At 43.1% G+C, this 21,917-nt stretch overlaps 1 protein-coding gene across 4 annotated transcripts in view; it reads left to right on the top strand.

The window, feature by feature from the left end:
- The window catches only part of LOC112461585 (homeobox protein SIX3), a 47,127-nt gene extending 26,250 nt beyond the window's left edge, over nucleotides 1-20,877 (top strand). The window contains exons 2-3 of one of the 4 annotated variants that reach the window (XM_025026885.1): nucleotides 19,467-19,859; nucleotides 20,097-20,877. In XM_025026885.1, coding sequence (XP_024882653.1) covers nucleotides 19,467-19,859; nucleotides 20,097-20,478 — 775 coding nt within the window. In that variant the 3' untranslated portion in view covers nucleotides 20,479-20,877. Of the gene's footprint in view, nucleotides 1-19,463; nucleotides 19,860-20,063 lie in introns of all 4 variants that reach the window. The other 3 variants (XM_025026882.1, XM_025026883.1, XM_025026881.1) reach the window with 3 other exon arrangements.
- Nucleotides 20,878-21,917: the final 1,040 nt, after the last annotated feature.

The following is a 21,917-nucleotide window of genomic DNA, read 5'->3' as shown; positions in this document are numbered from 1 at the left end:
TTAACGGTCATTTTGCCCCGTTGAGCATTTTTTAATCGACCATGAAGCCCGTACTCTTATTTAATATTTGTCGTGAAACTTGTAAAAAAAAACCCAAGTCTTGCATTAAATAGAAAAAAATTTTTTATTATACGATTTGCAAGTTTGCAATTCTTTGACGGTCCGAATTACCGTATTGTAATTAGTAATTACATTAATTACGCGTTAATGAGTGGTTCATGTGCTTATCATAGAGCGGCATTAAGCTAATGTGAAATTAAATATTGTGTTCTAGCGCGCGTGAGAGATAAAAATATGGTCTTATTTTTATCGTTTAATTCTCGAGGCTTTCTTATGTACTTATAGCAAATTAGAAGATAGCGCGAACACGTATATTATATTACCGTCGGATACCTTATTATACGCGGTATACTTTTTACGGTTTTACCTCGTCGTATCACGGTAAGCCTCTCGCTTGCCCGAGCCGCGCTCGGACCGTGGAAGTTTCCGTCTTTCCGCGTCGTTTAGCGTGTTCGCGTCTCGCGATGTAGCATCAATACGGACGTTCTCGCGCATAACGTTATATCGAGCCATACGCGAGATAATGCAAATTCGAGATAAAAGGTGCTATAAAAATTAAAATCATGAAAATGTATAGCGGTTCTGGCAATTGTCGTTTGTCACTTGTCCTGAGCTCGTCGCTGCAAAAATTCTCGATTATCGGATTTCGCGTTGCGCGTGGCGCAGCTCCCGCACGCCTAATCGCGATTCGTCGCGCTCAACCATCCGTGTAGAAGAATAGCGGAGGTGTCCGGTAACGTGACGGCTTTAAGACTACCAGCAACACGAGCGCGCCGTATAAATCGCCCGATGCCGACCCCGCTGCCCGACGAAGAAAAAGTCCCTATTAATCGATCAACAGGATCGTTCGAAACCGGTTCCCGTAGTTTTGTCGAATGGACGTTTTCCTATCGCCGAGCGTCTAAATAGAAATGCCCCGGCCACCTGGCCGTCATCGTCGCCTGTCTTCGTAATTCGATGGATTCGGCACGACGAGACGCGTTAGAATCGAAGACGAGACTTAAATGACGTTAAACAGCATGGGGCGAATAAATCATCGAACCCTTTTATCTCGCCAGTAGTCTTTTCCGAAGCGAAGAAATTTCTACTCGATTTCCAAAACGAAAACCAATGCAAACTCAATATGAAGATTTATGAAATCTCGACAGGTGTGATTAGAATCCGCGGTTGCAACTATCTTTCTAGCATTACAGCAATTTCGAAATAAAAAGTAGTTCTATGCGCGAATAAGCAATTCTGTTAATCTTGATTCTGATAATTGCGCACGATCGCGATTCTCTGAGCCGGTTTCCATGCTCGGGTTCTACCACAAAAAAATTATTTTATGTCACACGTACATGGAAAGTGGCCTATTACGCACGCGACGCGTGCGTGATAGACCACTTTCCACGCACTTGCAACATAAAATAGAATGTGTAACACGTGTGTTAAGTTGAAAATTGGACGTGCGGGTGATCGCACTCGCCTCCGGCTCGTGCGTCCACTCCGCACGTCCAATTTCCATCTTACAGCACTTGTCACACAATATACTATTGTCGTGTCGACGGAAGGTAGAGGAGTGAAAAAAGAAGCAATAGCGTTTCGCGATTTCAAAATCGCGAAAATCACGCGGCTAATTCCTCGCGCATAGACGAAGAAAATATAAACTAAAATCTATTTTTTTGCAACATTTTATTGTAAAACTGGAACATAACGCACTATTTATTACGTGTTATTACGAAACTTAACAATCAATTATATGTGCATTTTATTAGAATATTTATGGTTACATTTCTTTTGCAAAATATAAATTATATATAATATTTTCTAATAAAAATAATGTCAGTATATATGCCAAGATAGACAAATGTCTCTCTCATTTTTTCTACAATATATTTTCTTCGTATATAGCACAACGTGATGGGGACGCGTAGGCGGGCTCGGCTTGCCTTGTTCGCGCATACACGGCCACCGCTCTAATTACAAGCGGAAATGGAAAAGTAACAAATATCCCGACGATATCGAAACACTGCCTGGCCGCCGTACAAAGAACCGCGGGCGCGCGCGCTCGATCGAGCGAGCGGTTACGCAATGATCGACGCAAATGGCGACGGGTGAGCAGCATTCGTTGCGTACAGAAATGCACAGAAATTCTGATGTCATCATCCCGCGATTGCGCGGCTACCCTTGAAATTAATCGCCGTCGTGAATCCTTTCTCACGTGGCTGCACAAAAATTCGTACAACCGTCCCGCTGTTGTAACCGTCCCGCTAATTAGCGCTGGGATCATTACGCTGGATACATTGAGACGTTACGCGAGTTTAATTAATGATCAGGATGCAATGCATTGCCATAATATTGCCGTAAGCGTCATTAAGATTAGCGAACAAAAGAATGGTATAGAAAATTTTGATGGAGAATTTGTCCAACCGTTTTGCACGCGACGACGAAGATCAGCCGTGAAATCGGAGCGCGTCACCTTGAAACAGAATCTTATTTTTAAATCGCATATCCGGAGCATCGATCCCGCACGTGCACTTGCACGATTTCCGTGGTCAAGATGTCATCGATTCGCGAAAGCCGATGGCTCTCTGATAAAGTCCTATTTTTTTTTTTAACGTCGAGGCAAATATTAAACGCATTAGCGGTCGCCACTTCTCGACAATTATTTCGCCGTTTACAACACCGCTGGTACTTATCATCCAACAAATCGATATGCGATAGTACATAGTGATATCGAAAAAAGAGATCGCTTTCTAAGCAAGAAAACCGGTTGTGCTACCGGCTATATTACAAAGTTATAAAACACTAACCGGTCTTTAAGAGTCGAGATAATACTCACTTAGGAGGAAACGTTCAATCGATTCATCTATGGAGCAATAATAATTCAAGTTCTTGGAGCAAAAATAATCCAAGTCGAACTATATAACGGTAAGAAAATCCAGCACCTCGTTAAGTCGCCGATCCGCCTTCATTATTGTGACAAAAAAAAAACGCGCATGCAGTCGAGTTCGAAAAATCGATGCCAGGCACACTAATTTGCACGGCTGAAAAGCCGCCGGTCGATTAATGTCACTCGATGTCGTTGCGGACGCGTGACACGCGTGAAGAATATCGCGCCGCACGGTGAGACGTGAAATTAATCGCGACCGGATGCCGGAGATAACGGGTTAATTACCTACCGACGTACCATACAACATGCGTATCCCGTCGGTTCTTCTTGCGCGGCCGTGTCTTTCTTGCGGTTTACGCTCTCCTTTCACGCGCATGCACACACATATACATAGGGAGGATATCATCTGCGTGAGCACGAGCGTGCCCGTTCTCCAACGTCCGTGTATTCGCGCGTCCACCTATCGAAAACGCGTACAAAAAGCTGCAACGACTGGCTGCGTCGTCGCGGCACGTGAAATCTGCATGTAATCCCGCTACCGCGTTTCGCAGGTACCCCGAGGATCGCGATGGGATGCGAAGATTAATTTCGAAACTTCCACCTATTCGCCGTCCGCGGATATCACTTAACCCTCTCGGGCACAAACTTTTTACTCACCGTCATTAAAACGGTTTCCGGGATATGAGTCTCGATAAGCTGTTTTTTTTTATGTTTCAGAGAATGTTTCAGAGAATTCGGAAACAAAGAAACGAACAAAATACTATTATCTGCTTAGCACGATAGCACGTATAAAAATATATATGTATAAATGTATGAATGTATTAATACCTGTAGAATAATAATCTGCGCTTAATAATATTTTAAATTATTAAATTATATCATTTATTATTTAGATTGAGTGGATAATTATTCTTAATTATATACCGTTTAACTTGCTGCTTTATAATGAGCATTGTGCATGCTTCATCCTGCGAGCGGTATGAAACTTCACGACAGTGCTAACATCGTTGCTACTCTGTGCGGATCTCGTTGAAGCTAACGATATCGCGTGCGCCCGCGCGCGCGTGTAACAGTGTCGGCTCGTTGCCTTAACAAGGGCTTGGTCATTATCAAAGCTGTAATTAGTTGCCCGTCGTTTGCGCCATGTTCGCCTTAAACGCAATATCGCAGCTTCTTGCCGCCTCCTTTCACCCTGCTCTTTCCTAGACACCGCTGCACGTCGGGAATCGATAGACGAGCTGCGCGCTGTTTCGTACGCAGCTCTAGACGATCCGTTATGACACCGTTGTGCCGTTACAACGCGATACGAGAGGACTTCAGGAATTATAAACATACAATAAAAATGAAGAAGGCAGAATATCCAATGGAATTTGTGAGCAAGTTATGCGACCCTTAACAGACTTTTCTTGGAACGCAAGTCCGACACCTTCCTGGGGTGCGTAATAAGTTTCCAGACGGCGCCTAAGCGAATTTTATGCTGTGCGTTGATCGAATTATCGTGCCGGATATTGATTCAAAAAATTCAACGAGAATATGGATCTGTCTCTTTACGAATTAATTTATACAAAATAACTCCGCATCTCTCTCCTTCGCGTATAAATATTTCGACTAATTTGGAAGTAATTTTCATTTCTTTAATAAAAATTTGCATTTGAGATAATTGTTGTATTGTAGCGTATCAAAATTATTTGAAAAAAATGACAAGTTATCCATCGTTCACCTGGATTTAAAGACAACAAAGAAAATTCGAGTTCCTCTTCTCGAAACATATCTTCGTCAGTAGGGAGCAATGCAGCTTATTAAATTTGACACTTCAAGAACTCAGAACATTGAAAAGGGGCCGAGCAATATCAGGCAGAATATATATCCAGCATTACGCCGGAGTCGAAGCAACCGCTCCCGCGGACGCGGGATATTCCACTGCCTCCGGGGACCAGGGATTCGTTAATTTCGCTTCGGACACACGCATACGAGTGACGGCGTGAATGTTCGCGCCACAAAATCGCCGAAGCGTCGTTAATTCCCGAGAGATGCAATCGACAAATCTCTTCTAATTTCCTCGGAGAACGATACGCGAGCATAATAGTAATCTACGCACAACATTAGAAACTAGAAATTGTACAGAAGATTTTTCATTCTTTTATGCCACATAGAAATCAATAGTATTAAAATGTTTTAATAATTTTTATAGACCTCATAAATCTTAGATTTCCGAGTGCACGCTCTTGACACACACAGTTATTCAAAATATAGAAAGTACCATTGCATATGGCAAAATCTAAGGATAGATTCGCGGAAAAATAGTCGCAGACGAAGTCTCTCTCTCTATCTTTCGGTCAGGGAAATTCAGGCGAATCTAATTCAAGACGTGGTTCCATGATCGTTTAACGGAGGGATATAAGGAGTTTCCGGGCCGAAGGCGGCGGACGGAGCGCTCTCGAAGAAGCGTTCTCGAGATCGGTTAAAATTGGAAAGGTCCTCGCGTGGGTCAATTCATTGTTGAAGAGGCTATTCTTGACGCGAAATTGCCTGAAATTGGTTTACACGCGCACGGGCGGCACGTCAGAAATTGATTCGCCTTCCCCTCCCCTCCGTCCACCCTACGAGATTCCGAATGCGTTTAATTTTTCTTCCCGGGTGCGTTTATTCCCAACGGACCGGTCAACGACTCGTCCTGTCGTTATCACGAAAAAAGCGTTCTTTGCCGTCGTATTTTTTCAGAACTTTTTAAGGTTTGGGATCTTGTGTCACGTATCTTGTAATTTATTTCGTGTAAATATAAAATATCTTGATTTCTTTTTATTCACTAAACTAGAGTCTTGATATCAATTGGAATTAATCTTTTCTCACATTTCCTTACATTACAGAATTTATAGATAAATCTCTTTAGTGTATTATTGTTTTATTCATTAAAAAATTATAACTGAACACAAAAGGAACATGAACATACATACCCTTCAATGTTATTATAATAAAGAAATGGAATATTTGAACAGAAACCGTACATATTCTTTCTCGCGGATCAAAGGAAAACGAAGAAACTCATTCAGGAACGGTAGGATTTTTGGGGTGGCTGCTGGTAATGTCCTTAACTCGTCGACCGTCGAAAACGCGTCTTCCTGCTTGCTCCGATCAAATTATCGCAAAGAATAAAAAAAATTAATAAAATGAATCAACAACCGGCAGCGTGGGGCGCGCGTCGCGTCGCCGGGCAAAAATTAGCTAAACGGATTTTTACCCGACGAAGCCGCTCGATTTCCACGGCTCGATTCTGCGCTTCTCGTCCTGATGAATCTAATTTCGCGTTGAGACAGTACTTAAGCCTTCATCATAATTCAAGATTTTCATGCGCAGAAGCACCGACAGATTATTCAATTTTTATGTATATATAAAAATGTATTATATATATTAATAATTATGTATATATAAAAGAGTGTTATACATATATAACAATATAATATAAAATACATTATTATCTGCTTCATTTCGAACGAAATAAAAAAAATGTTTTGTATATATTTTAGGGTTAATATAACTTTCTGTTTTTTGTTTCTCATTGTCAGAACTACAAATTTTTTCACCTGTGTCTACATAGATATAACTCATAAAATATCTCGCATTATATTTCAAAGGTATAGATGTCGCGATTGAGAGAGATGAATAGCTAAGTCGAGAGAGAGAGAGAGACGATAAGTCGGGAAGTCGGGGATCGACTCGCAGCTATACGGCGCGTAGTCGCGTTATTAGCCGCGATAATTAACGTCCCACCTCTCGTCCTCCCGGTTTCTCCTCTTGCCTCTCTCCCTCTCTCGTTGCCGGCAATCGTTAGCCTCTAACAACCTGGAATTTCGGTCTCGCCACGTAGATTATAGCGACAATTAGCGCGGGGTACACCGTGACGAGATTTCTGACATATTCTTCCCCCATTCCCTCCTCTCGCGTCCGATCGGGGGATACCGGGGTGAAGAAGAGGCGACGGGAGAACCGGATGAATGTAGGGGGACCTGACGGGCCTCCGTATCGAAAACTGGTAGAGAATATAACGAGGAAGCGGGATGATCCTGAGTGCACGGCAAAAACATCGCGAAATGCTGCGGCGTGCCGTTTAATTGCTTAATCAGACGTAGTAAATCTTACGACACAGGCATTTACGCGCGATACGATACAATATTAGAAGCTCTTCTTCCTCTTTGTGCCGTCTTCTCGTGCCGCATCTACATGCCCATTTTCCCTTCGATCGACCACATTATTAAGAATTATCAAATTATCGTCTCGGACTGCATGCTAACGCACAGATGTCTAATGCTTCTTATTTCTTATCGCAAAGATAATCAATACGTTACCGATAATTATCGCATATCAAATCAATTAAATTATACACATATGTATGTAATATGTATGTTCGTGCCCACATCTCATTTCCGGATATTTACGATTAATGCATCAAGTAGCATTGATATTTTAATAGCATAATGATTATGTCTTATTCGTTTCAGAATTACATATTTTATATACGTTATGACATATAGAGATATTCCGTCGCGATCGTTGGAAAACGAGTCGACTAGATACGAGATTGCTCGGTGACGCGATATGGCCAGACTCGCTTCTTACTACGGAACTTTGGATTTCTTTTGTTCCAAGCCGAGCGCTAAAGACCGATCCTCCAACCTCGGTAACACGACGCTCGTTTGTGGTCTCGTTAAGAGAACACCCGGTATATCAAGGGATAACCGTAACCGGTGATGTAATGCAACACCGCGGGTCCTCCTGATCCTGATCCTTGAATGAGATGGTATCTTCGTAGTCCTGCACATGATGCGTATATGTGTACTATCCACAGCGTACCGCACACATGTGCCTACAAGGCGCGTATTATAGTTAGGCCAAGTGATCGGGTGATCCTGTGACATCCCTTACTTCTGAGATAATGCGCAAAGAATTATATATTCGATCCCTTTTTTCGCCAAATGATCGCACACGTAACTTACAAGTCTGCAAAAGTGGATTACTTTCTGAGAAAGGTCTAACAGGAGAAATGCAAAATTTGAATTATATTTCTTGAACAAAGTGATTTCAATATTGAGAAGTTGGCGGACACATTCGCCAGCAATCGGTTTCGCCGACGCGCAAAAATTTATACGCGTAATTCAAACATTTATACTTTTTCTGGATTTTGTATTTAAAAATGCACGCGTTATCGGTCTCTCATTTCGGAGTTATTACGCAATACGGGTAATACCACGGTAAAAATTGATATAATGAATTTTTAAATTAAACGGGCTTTACAAACTTTTGTCGGATCGTCCATCCGGCAAAAACGTTCGTTCGCGCGAATGAAATTTGAAAAACGATTTCGCTCACAGCTCGTCCACGAAATACGCGACGGCGTGTCGCGTTATCGACGTCCGCGTTACAATTTTTACATTTGAATTTCGACAATGACGATACCCACGCCTCGGGCCATGAAAGCGTTACCCCTATCGCGCGCAATGATATCCCCCTAGTCGGTCACTGGTGCATGAAACAGTTAAGCATCGACAATGTAAGCTAATTAAGGGGTGGGTATATAAGGGGGTGTATCAGAGAACGGGCCGTGGTAATCATCCAGAATTGCGTTAAATTTAAATTTTTATTCCCGCGCCCCTGGGGCCTGGCATCTTGGTCTTTTGAACCTTGGCGGCTTGCTAAAGAAGATGTATCCAAAAGATGTGCCAAGAGACATTTTTAAATCAATCTCTCAATCTCTCATAACAAATCGTGTCTTGCTGAGTCAAATATGAGCACGTTTGACAATTAAAAATATATTACAATATCCTAGTAAGAAGAAGAATTCTACTAGTATTATCATTGAATTCTAATGGTTATTTAATTTATTAAGAATTATTTAAAGAATAGAGCAGGTCAGATAAACTGTTGGTAAAAACTTAACGTTTCCAATTATTTTCGTATACAATTACTTTTTCGGATCGCGAAGAATTTGCTAGAAGAACATGGTATATTTAAACTTGGAAGACCCTGACTTGAACTATAACAATTCTCCATTTAGAATCACTTTTGCAACGTACCCCAAGGCACAAGCTCCGGTTAGATTCCCTTTAGAGTGGCTTGGCAAACCCCACGGGGGTCTCGAGAATATTACGGAGCAACAAAATAATAACGTGTGCGGGAGGGAGAGGGGGAGGGCGGACAACAGAAGGGACGGATGCAGGGCCGAAGGCAAAGGAGGAGGGAGGACGGAGTCTAGGGCGCAGCCAGCCAAACACACACGACGACTAAAAGGCTTACGGGGTAATTTGCGACGGCTTAAGGCCAGGCCAATCTGATCCGTCCTGCGTATACACGTGAAATCTTATACCCCGACCGCGGCATATACGATGTTCTTCGTGCCGAAGGAGACAAAAAGGTAGCGGAAGAGATAGACGATGGAGAAGAGGGAAGGAAGAAGTCACGGATAGAAAGAAGAGGAACGAAGGAGACGGAAAAGGAAGACGGAGTTGAAACTCTTTGAAAAACGATACACAACGATAACACCCAATAAGGCCTCCCGCGCTTTCTGCCTCTTTCTCTTTTCCCTCGACCGCTCTCCTTCGCGACAATGTCCCTTCACGCCCCACCCTCTCCTCTTCCCGATTCTCAATCGAGAGCTTGCGATGAACACGAGCCGCGGGCTTCACGGGCTGTCGCACAGAATTTGGATGGCAAATTTTTTCCCTGAATATGGTTAATTGAGCGTGCGCGGCGTGGTGCAAGCGAGAGGTTGCTTCCTCTTTTTGCACCCGCGGATCTCCTTCGCCGCTGTATCTCTCTATTCTCCCTTTCTCTCTCTCTTTCCGTTCAACGTTGTACATTTATGAAAGAGTTGCAACGTGCACTTTGTGAACTGGGCCAACAACTTTCGGCCAGACGAGGAGCTTGAATCTTTTCATCAATCTTTTATATTCGTATTATTGTCGAGATGACGATCATGATGACTGCTATTTGTACACTTCTTTCTTTCAAGGTTGTCTCTCGAATTACTTCGTAATTCCTTATGACTCAAAGAGATTTATAATGTGTACCAGAGTCAGTAATTATAAATTATCACAGTCAGTACTTATTTTGCAAAATGAATACGAGGGAAGAGAAGAGAAAGGAGAGGAATCACATACGCTAATGATGTTAAGAAAGTTACATTTATTTATATTATTAATTTATATTAAGAATTTAAAAATGAGAAAACGCCAATATATATAGCCAACATATTTCCTTTCTTTTTTAAATAGCTATAGTTCTAATCGAGAAATGCAATCCTAAATCGCCACCTTTAGCAACTTGCAAGCTGCTTTTTACGCTACGGCTTCCTATCCGCTTTTTATCGCGCAGGAGAACGGGCTATTCATCCGGGCCGCAGAATTTTCGTTCGCCGCGTCTTCGTTCCGCCGGACGAAATAAACGTCTCGCGGTAATTCGCAACGCCGCCGTTGAACGAGATCGCTGACGGAGACGAAATGCACGGTGAGCACGGAAGAAAGCTGCAGAAAGAAAGAGAAGAAGGAGAGAGAAAGGGCATATTTCAGGAGCGAAACTTAATTTGCCCCGAAGTGTGCCACGGGACTCGAATCGATTCGAGGGCCCTCGAACCTCGGAGAGTCTCTAAGCGATGGCGCGTGCCTCAATCGGATGCCATTGAGGTTCCTCTCCTCTCCTCTCGTCATGCGATAATTGAGAGGCATCGATTGTGTAGCGGCTCTTTCGATCTCGTCCTGTTTCCCCGAGTCTCGCGAACAGTTAGAATTCGTTCCGCCGACGACCACCTACAAAGTAGCTCCTTCGAGACCTTCCCAGGGTGCAACCACTTTGGAAACTACAGATGAACGTAAATTCCGGAAAATGACTGTATCGAATAGTAGACTGCCACACGTATCCCAAACTCGACAGATTCTTTGCTTAAAAAATTTAAAAGTCGCCACGGTAGATGCTCCTTAAGTTAAGTTAAAGTTAAGAGGACAGATAAGAGTACGCGATACAAAGAGAATATTTTAGACGGGAAACGTATTCGTCTTCATTGTTTCTCCCGACACTTCTTCAAGAACCTTCCATTTCCGCGTCAATCTGCCGTGAAAAGCAAGTAGATGAACATCGTAAGTTCCTCTTACTTTCTCTTCTTCCTTTTATCGCTCTCTCTTTCTCTTTCTGATTCCATCTACCGCGTCACCTCGCCTGACAAAAAGAACCCTACGCACACGTTTAGGATACGTTAAGAGGCCCTTCACGGTGTTTGCCGGCAAACACCCTTCGTTTCTAGCGTTGCCTCGATGGCGCCCCTGCTACCTACCTCATGAGACGAGGCATTCGTGTCCCTACCGCTCTCGCATACAAACGGAGTCTGATTACATATTAATTATTTACCGAGCGATTTCTGATGTACGTACCGACCTCCGTCTCCTCTGGAACGGGTCATTAAATTAAATGAAACGCCGAATTCCCGCGCACCGTGTCCCCGTGAATATTCACGCGCGACGCACTCTAATTCCAATGGCAAACTCAACCAAAATGCAACGTATGCGAAATGTATTACTCCCTGTCACCGAGAAAGTACAATATACCGTGCCTTTAAACCTGTACTGTATACGTTCCCTCACGTATCGCCAAGAATGTATCATTTTTAAATGACGAAGGTCCCTTTCTTTAAAACGTGAAGGTCGAACAAAGCTATATTTCAATCATTATATTTCTCTAACCAGAGATAACATTTTTTTTCTGGCAGGAAAAAGTCTCTTGCCTACTTATAGAGATTTCGTAGCTCTGTTAATGTCTTCCGTTCGTTTTTGCTCGACGCTCCACTAAATGCCTTCGTCTACGTTTTCTTTAATCAACTGTGAAATACTTGAGGGAACGATTACCCGATGCACCGCCGCATTATGTAAGATTCACGGAAGCGGACAAAAACAAGATCCGCAATTACGTAAAGTCTACGAAACATGCCCTCTCAGTTTTAAAAACGCTCTAGGTAATCGATCAGATATTTTCGAATCATTAACTTGTCGATTTGCGATCGTTCGAACATGATATTCCAGCGGATGTTCCAAGCGAAACACGTCTCCAAATTTTCCTTTCATTTACCTTATCCCGGCGCGGATCCTCTTCCGTTGTGTAGATAATTTTTCCAAAAGGAACCGGGACTAGTGTCTTTCCGTCGACCGCCAAAAATGGATATAATACACGGGATTGAGACAAAGGGATTAGTGCACGGTTCTCGTGGTGAATACCCGTGTAAGGATTTAATTTTCGGAGATTTTTCCCACGAAGAATACCCGGGGAACCGGGTACCTCGTACGAATGCTTGGGCAAACACTCGACATGTCTACGCTCCTGTAGGAAAATGTTTGTCGTCGTCTCTCTAGTCAACGAGCGCGTCCTTCGAGTGGGAAAAAGACGAGCGATGTCTATTTCACTAATGCGACACGGCTACCATCGCGAGACTCCGTATAATGGCGAATTTAAAAATCGATACAACGTAATCGAAATTCAAGCCGCATTTCGTTGAAACTCCCTGCGCTTCGTAAGTGAACCTGCATTTGTACCTTCAAAATAATCGGTTCAGTTTAAATATTTTTTAATTAAAAAATTTTGCATTTTTTTTTATTTATATTCTGTTACGATTGAAATTAAATCTCAAATGCTCATGTCGGAACTCTGGAAATCAATCAGTGCTACTAGGTATAATATGCAGATGGTTAACTATTTATTAAATTAATGTAATAATTATTATGCTAATAATTATCATTATCATCACTATGCACACGAACATGCATATAAAAGATGTAATTGAGTGATATTCAATTCAATGTATAGATATACGAATCAATGACGTAAGTCATGACTGCCAGTAATTATGTCGATATAATTAATTATACGTCAAACGATGGCATATCGTAAATTATATTGCCTGCCTTACGCTAGATAATTAAGTTCAATGTAAGTCAAGGTAATGTCAATCAATACAGTGGGATATATAATTTCGAATACAAATGTGTCACATAGATACGAGCGTTTTCTAACTAATTACAGTAGCGATCGCAAAAAAGAAAAGCACCAAACAATCGAGTGATATATCAATCTAACGAGATTGGAATCTCATTTTCTAGAAAACGCGTGGTCGGTAAAACGGCGCGGTTTCCCATTCCATTCCAAATGAACGAGAAATTCGCTTGAGAAGGGAATACGACCGTCTGTCCGATCGCGATGGGAGCCGAGAAGAGACACGGCCCGCGGGTATCGGTTTTCGGTCGGTGCATTGCGCGCTTAAAAATCTTCACAAATATATACCGTGGCCCCTGTACCAGGGGCTGGCTGCACGACGGCGGAACAAGTGAGGTCGCCACGTCAGTGGATACTCTTTGTTCGCGGGCAAACATTTGTCCGGTCTCTAAGAGTTCCCGAGACACAGGGCGACACAGAAGGACAGAAAGGATCTGGCCTGTCAACCTGGCCGGGCTAGAAAATGCAAACCGCATGCACCTCCTCTTCCTCTTCCATGACCGGTCGCCATGTTGCGGCGGTGAGACGTCTCCCGATGTTGGCCCGGATAAAAATGTTGCAAATCATGGGCTACCTGTCCGTGATGCCGCCTCGCTCATCACGCTGCCACTCGAACGTCTCCGGCGTAATGCGCGAGCAGGCCCTTTCTTTGTCTCGAGTATGTTATCCGCCTAATGTAACCTCCGAGGTGAGAGGGGCCTCGATAGAGTTGGGAATGTGTGTGAATGCGCGGATACGCTGCCTTTATATCCACCAATCCACCTCTGTTGCGTACAATGATAATAATGTTCCTGTTTGTTGCATAGCGCAGAATGAGGGTTCTGAATTTATTTTTTTTTCCTGGTCATACGCGTCTTCCGAGCGTAACAAATTTCTCTCAAAAATTTTTCAGACGTCATTTTCTCTCGATGGAACTATCCTCTTTTTTTTATAAAACGTAAAAGGAAAGATATGATGTAAATAGAAAAGAATCATTCCAAGTTATTTTATAATTTTATTTTCGAGTTAAGCATTATTTTATTTCAATTACTACGGTATTGCTGAACATTGATTTACGTAATTTCCTCAAACCTAGAATTCTTTAATTAATTAAAATTTTCCTTTACGAGCGTATCTTCGCTTATGTTGTTTACGAGTAAATTATGTTGTAAAACGATCTTCATAATCCTGAGTAAAACGCGCCGGAACGCATCGCGCTTTTCTCCAGAGACATACGCGAGGGGAGCAGAACGACAGCGAGCGAAAGCGAGAGGGCTTGCGATAGCGAGAAAAGAATTGAGCATCGGGTTCCGAGTCGAGCAAGAGGGCCCGTATCGTTTTAACGTCTCTATTAGCGGCTATTAAAAATGAGCTAGCGTCGAAAAAAAGAAGTTGAGAATCGAGGGTGAAACGGCGACGCGGGGAGGGCAGAGTAAAGCGGGAAAGTGCAGGGGCATAGTGAAGGAGAGAGAAAGAACGACACAAGGGGAGGGGGGGTACGCAGTAACCTCCCTTGAAATCGCGGGGCCTCTGTTCACATGCCGTCTCTTCCTCGTACCGGTATCCAGTTACCTTTTGTGGAAGACTTCGCATGGCTCAGATTCTCGAACGATATGTACTCCATTGTACGCACGAGGTATTTAGCATTGGCACGGGGTTGGTCCGAACGAGGGGTCCGAACGGAGGGGGGACAGCGGGGAGGGAGGGGGTCTCGTACCACGCATCAAAATCCACGGTGTCGCCTGACATCGGGGTAGATTCTGTTAAAATGATATCCCTCGTCAGTCTCGCGCAACTCTCAAGACAGATCCGCTCGCGATATCGGACTTGAAATCGATCGCCTTTTTTACGCTCTATTAAAAAAAAGAGAGAAAGAAACGAAATCGTAGAAACTCGTTCGTGAAGGATTAGGTTGATTTATTTCGGCGGGATCACGATTCCATCTCGAAGAGTTGAACACGAATAATACATCAGCATAGCTAGTCATCAGTTCAGCTAATTATATCATGCTAGTTTTTCTACTATGTCACGAACGACTCCAAAGTTCAATAATAATTAACGTTACAGCATAATTAATACTAAACAAAAGGAAACATATAATAGGCTTATACAATAATATATTCACAAAGAATCTGTTAGAAGTACTATTTTGCATGCTAATTCTCAATCTTCTGAAAATCACTCACCGACCCAGATGGATGTCAGGGTTAAATTTGCGTTACGTATGCGACGATTGAAATGAGAATCACGAGAACGGCGTCGGCGACGGCTACGGAATGCAATTTCTCAACGTAATTTTGAATAATTCGAATAAAGCCGGACACTTGTCTCCCCGAGGCCCGGGACAAAAGCCGCGCACCTTTCACCGCGTGTTTCTCGATCGGGAATCAATGGAGGCTACCAACGCCGGCTACGCACGACCATCTTGCGCGTAATTACAGTAGCTTCCGTCACGGTTTGAGCCCTGGTCATCGTCCCCGTGCATAATACTTTATAATATACGGCGGGATTCCAAAAGTGACTCGTCATGCGGCATAAATACTTTAACGGCGGCGGTGCATCGTCCCCCTCTCGTCCGTCGCCGCTGCACCTGATACTTTCCCCCGGCGCGCTGATGAATTTCTTTTTTAATCACCGCCGCGTCTCGCGCCGAAAGTACAACGTCACCTGTTGGCCTTTGCCATCGCGCGGCTCTTTCGGCGCTGCAATTCGCCACGCGAATTCGCGCGCGCGAGCGCACGCGTGCACGAGCAACGCGTAAATGCATAACGAAGTGCGTAAGAAATCGTTTTTAGTACACGCGGAAGAAGAAAGAACACGAAGAAGCGAATCGAGTTCGTACTACGCATCTTTATTCTAAAGTGTGTAAGCGAAACTTTGCCTCTGAGTCTAACCGTTATGAGCATATTTTTTGAGAAGTTAAAAGATGTACAAGAGAAACATCAAGTATTATCTTCTTTCAGTCTTCTTTATGCATCTATGCGCATAAATAGATATTTTTGTTGTTCTCGTCTATCAGAATTGTCTTAACTTTTACGTTATTTCGTAAACGAGATTATCAACGCTAAGACAGTGTACAAAAAGTCTGTTTACCGGTCGGTAATTATAATGGTGCTTCATTAATCTTTTTCCGAACATCGATGGGCGGAAAATTTAATGCTGGTCGCCGAGAAGAGAGGAGACTGGCATAATTCGATCGTAAATTATTCTATAACTGGCTCCCCGATGGATCCGCGCTTAATCCCTTATTAGCGTTGATAGAAATATTTAAAAGATATTACAAAGATGTGTAAATTCATAAGTAATAGCTCTGTGGGACAAGAATTACGAGCATGCTGATTTAATGGATTAAAGGCACACAGGTGATCGGATTAAGCGATGATTGAATACAATATTTAATCGCTTCAACTATTATAATTGAAGAGTGAGAATCAAATACCAGCTAAATGTCAAGGATGGTATTCCAAGTTATAACGGAAAAATATCTCCGAGTTATAACGGAAATTTATCGTCTGTAGGAGTATCGTCCTTTCATTTAACGCCTCAAGCTGTTTGAAATTCAGTATTTTAATTTACATAGTTTTCTCTCTTTGTAAGCTCAGAATATCATACTTATTACTTGATTGAAAGGTGTTTTAATTTACGAATTACTTCAGTTTGGCATGAGAGTTCATTGAAATAAAGAAGTCGCATCGACGTGGACAACGTTGCTGTCGCTACAGGTATTGAAAACTCATTCGATTTATCGCCTATCGAAACACAATTAGCACCGACCACGGCGCTGCCTGGTACAACGAAATTTAAACCGCAGAGCTTTAATGTCCCTTTTATGCGCGCCGAAAAATTGACACCCGAGTCCCCGCGTTTTAATCCCGCCACGACATTAAGATGATCTCAATGGGGACGATCGCCGTGGAATACCGTGTGGGACGGGACGGAAGGCCCTGGCACATAATAAGTTGTACCGCCTCGTGCGGGTATCTCGTGAAAGGGCGAAGATAAAGGCCAGCGGTCCAAGAGCATAATTAAAACGCGTCGGATGTCTCACGTATGAGGGCGAGCGACGAGGAGAAAGGCGATGGCGTGGGTGAAAGATTGAAAGACGAAAGAGAAAGAACAAAACTTGCAAAAGTGTAAAAATTGTACTCGTGTCGATGCGTCGACGAAGCAGTACTTAAATGAATTCAAGTGTTTGGAAAAAATATTAAGTTATCTGTTACGCTAAAAATTGCAGATTAGCGAAAATTCAGAAGATACAAGTGCTTATATATAATATATATGTATGCGCAGAACAGATATATCAGATAACAAACGAGAGATAAATGAACAGAGAATTGAAAGCACAAGTAATAAAACGGAACTCGATTCCCGCTTGTGATAGCGGATCTTGAATCATGTGTTAATAGCCGCTCTTGTCTTTTGTACCATGACCGTGCTCGCGCAAAATCAAAATCGAACGGCGCGTGTATTCACGGTCGGTTATTTCATTATTCACGAGTATAATTCAACCACGATCAAGTCCCGATTGCGTTGGCAAGAACATGACGCTATTTCATCTGATTAACACATCGCGTACTTTTTAGCTCTTCAGTCGCGGTACCTGCTACGTATGATCGGAGATTATTTCAACACCATTGGAAGGATTCGCCTCTGCGCCGACGTGTCATATTAATCTATCTGAGTACACCATTAGGCGCGATGAAAAGGGAGCTTACATGAATATTCACGTAAAATGAAAGACGTATTTTCATGATATTAATTAAATAATCTTAGGTGAAAGCGTATTTCGAACGTGATAAGGCTCATAAAAAATATCATTAATTTCTTTTTTTACCACTGCCCAGATCTCTTCTCTGCAGAGCAGTAATTGCAGAATTTATTTTAAAGGGCACACAAGCACCAGTTTTAATGAAAATATTATACTAAAACACTTAACTTTCGTACAATAACAGGAATACCGCGATAATCTTATTATCTTTCTCGGTGGAATTAAAAATTGTAGATATTGCGAAGATCGATCTGCATCGCGAACGCGTTCCTCAGAGACAAATGATTCGTCTCGAGGTTACCGTTCTTTGCAATCGGGTTTTTTCTCTCATCGCGAACGAGAAAGAGAGAGAGAGAAAGAGAGAGAGAGAGAGAGAGAGAGAGAGAGAGAGGACGAACAATCCGACGTTTCCGCCTCTCGAGGAGGCGTTACCGTGGTAACAGTACGGGTCCGACTCGAGACTCGATTAGCAAAGAAAATACGAGAGAGGATCTCGGAAACCCTGCTATAGGATCGATCTGCGGCCGAGAGGCTTTTAAGACGACCGCGACGCCTCATTGTCTTTAGCAGAATGGCGAACGACTGTCGCGCGCGCTCTTCATCCTTGTATTTCCAAGCGGGGGTGGTTTTCCTCCTCCTTCTACTTCTTCTCTCTCTCTCTCTCTCTCTTTCTCTCGTCTTGCAATCGCGAGTCAATAGGCGATAAACACGATCGTCCGAAATAACGGGCTTTCTTGATGACATTTATCGAGTCGATCTCCGTTTTCCGCCACTTCCGGCGCGACCTCAACGTTCGCGTTCCCATCGCGAAATTCCATGATCGACCGGACGATCTGCGATTCGATAAAGCCGATTCCCAAGATCGTAATCGCGCGTGATCTTGTGAAGCTCAAGGCTGTTAACGAGTTAATTCTAATCCGATCCGAGATATCGCGACAATCTTTAATTGCCCCTCGGGGAAGCGCCTATGTTTTTTTAGGCGGTGGCGTAAGATCGGATAATGCCTTTTCCGTTCCGACGATACACCGAACACCTCCTCGGCTACCCTAACGCACGGTCATTCGTCATTTCGCGCGCGTGTGAAGTTTACCGTGTTTTCCCGTATCTATACGTGATCTGCCGAGTAATGAGGTGGATCCCCTCCTTTATGCGAGACCCCGTCGTCGGGAGATCGTCGTTACTCTCCCGTGAATCCTCGGCCGCCTCCACCTGGGAAGGATGAGCGCGCTCATTAATTACAGCCGCGCTCTCCGCACGGCGATGACTGAAAACAAAGTGTTTTCAGTACCGCGCATATGCACCACATCCACAACCTGTGTGCCACCTAAAGCAGGAACGAATTAAAATTCCCATCGCGACCACACGCGCCTTCTTCCTCGCCAGAAAGCTAACCGATCTAGGCAATTGTGATTCAAATAATATATCGCGATTTTTGGAATTTTTAGAAATATCTATTGTAATTATAATTTCTTACTATCTTTCTTTCTTCTTATCTCTTCCTCGTCTATTACTTTATTTAAGTGATATGTGTATTGGTTAATTTTTTTCTATATTTTCTGTGTATGCAGTCTTAGAGAACCTAAATTATATTACTAAAATTTATTATTAAACTTTTACAGTGCTTATTATCTTCTCTTTAATTACTCTTGTTCGTTTATTAAGATATCAGTGACCATCGAATAACATTTCGCGGTCCTTAAACCTTGTTTCAAATGTATCGATAATATCGGTTAATAACCGCGAATTACGCGTTATTTGCAGCAGAATGCAGCAACAGTCGGGCCAAGGAAACGGAAACGCGCGGCGTACTCTGAGCCCGGGGCCCGGTGGCAGTAGCAGCGAGGAATCTGACATTTCTCTCGGAGGAACATCACCGCCATCGCCAAGTTCCTCGCCGCCACCAAACCACCAACCGTCCCCAGTACCCCTTGGATCTCTCGGACCTTTGCCACCACCCTCTTTGAATTTCCGCTTCGATCCTACGCAGCCGCACTTTCGATTCAGTCAGACGGCTTTCAAGTTTCCACCGACGAGCTTCCGATTCGGACCACATAGTCCGCAACCTAACCATTCGAATATGCCGGGTGGTGGGATTTTCAGGTTCGCGGAGTCGAGCCCTTTCCAGGCTGTAGGGCCCAGGGGTGATCCGGCGACGAGGTAAGTTTTAGCAGCTGATTTCTTTTCACGAGCTTCTTTTCGAGACATTTCGTTGCTTATTCTCTTCGATTTCTATCAATCTATCCCAAGAATTTATAAATCAATGTAAATTACATGCGAATTGATATTATATTATACACATATCATGTAATAACAAGATGTCGCATAATAGACCGCGTTTCCGCTAAACTGTATTTTCTCCAGAGAAAATGCAGTTCTCTCTTTACTCTATTACAGACTGCCGGATTCGCTGGGTTTGCCACCGCCGAGACTCCATCCGCACGAAGGCCTGCTACACCACCCGCACCCCCAACACCAGCTGTCCGAAGGAATATCTAGGATATCTGAAACGTCGCGATTATCCGACGGCGGGTTATCTCGTCTTTCGGACAGCTTATCGGAGGCCCACAGCCCGCCACTAATGGCGGCGAACCTGTCGGTCACTGGTCCGCTGAGGGTGGCAGTACCTAGCCCTCATACCCCCTCGTCACGAGGCAGCCCACCCCCGCGTCAACCGACACCTCAGGGTCAGTCCCAAGGTCAGGGGCTGATAAGGGTCGCCACGCCACCGCCGGCGAATCCAAACCCGCGGATCCACAGGCCCTTTACGCCCGCGTGATACGACAAGGACGACGAATCGCAAGACGCCGTCGACACAAATGATCGTCCGATGTCGAAAAAGAGCTATAGATGCGGTGACATCGCGAACGAGCGCTTCGAGGTGTTGTGAAGGCGGGGGATCCGATGGAGTGGACAACGATTTGGTCTTTATGTATCGGCAAGTTCTACGAGATGCGAGGAAGAATCGGTTGTGTCTAGGAAATTATAAGTATGCGCGACATCGCAGATCCGATACGATATTCTGAGGAAACTTTTCACATTTTCATGAGGACCGTTATAACGAAACAAATGAGGATCGATAAAACTACGGAGATTATTCAAAGATAGATGCAAAATGTGAATCAGTATCTAGCAAGATGGCTTTCTTCCACAACAGTTAACATCACCAAAAAAAAAACAGATCTAAGGAGCTTAAAACAATGTATATGAAGATGACTCAATGATATCAGTACGTAGATACATTGTCGAAAATTCTACTCGAAGACATGAGAAGTTACTACGCTATGAATCTTAGGAAGAATTCGTTTGGTGATGTGTGATAGGACGCTCTTATAAAATGCGGGAATAGACGCTTCGAAAAGTGAGTGCAAATCCGCTAAATAAGTGCAATCTCTCGGATTAAAAAAAAAAAACGAACGGTCAGGGCGTGTACATAACTTCCGTTGGACGTTCCCGACTCGTCCGTTCATCAAAATCCAAGAACCAGATGCAGTGAGTCTTATAGTTTGTAAATAGTGCCGCTTTCTAGTTGATACTCTCTATCACGAATAGTCTCCGAGATCGATTAATCATACAGCGGGTTGTACAGGATTTTCATGAAAAAGTACACGTTTTCAAAATTACATACCTTTTATTTTTAGTTACTTTCGATTATGCAGAAATCTATTTGATAGAGAAATTATGTTTTAAAAAAGTAACTACATGATTGAAAATCATGTAACTCTCAAGATTTCGAAATCGTGAAAAAAACTTTTTTTAAAGAAACTATTATTTTTTTTCTATGTATATTGGTTGGATTCCTTTTTTTATTTTTTTACGTAAAAATCCTGTATTTTGCCGGCGTCGGACGTTACAGTAACAAAACCAGCCTATACAAGATGACATAACGAGAATGCGAGAGAACTCAAAGTTGGACTCGCTACGGCAGTGGTTTCATTGTGAAACTTGATGGTCGATGCCGCAGATAACACGAATCCTCAATATCTAGCCACGGAAACCACTGCGTTACGATATCAATATTTGAGAAATCGGAAAATGTCGTAGCCGCAACGAAATATTCTTTAGTATTCAAGAGCAGCTCTTTTTCTTCATTTTGTCTTTCTCTCTTTTTTTTCAAGCGAACATAAACGCACAATTGTGTTGATGATCATATTACTGAGGTCACCAATAAAACCTATTTTCATTTCTTTCTTAATAGCTCTCTACTTTGTCGTTAAT

Source organism: Temnothorax curvispinosus, unplaced genomic scaffold, assembly GCF_003070985.1.
Source record: "Temnothorax curvispinosus isolate PA1 unplaced genomic scaffold, ASM307098v1 QBEX01011515.1, whole genome shotgun sequence".
In the NCBI taxonomy this organism is placed as follows: Eukaryota; Metazoa; Arthropoda; class Insecta; order Hymenoptera; family Formicidae; genus Temnothorax; species Temnothorax curvispinosus.
The sequence above is the reverse complement of the archived record's forward strand: the minus strand, read 5'-3'. Positions and strand labels throughout refer to the sequence as shown.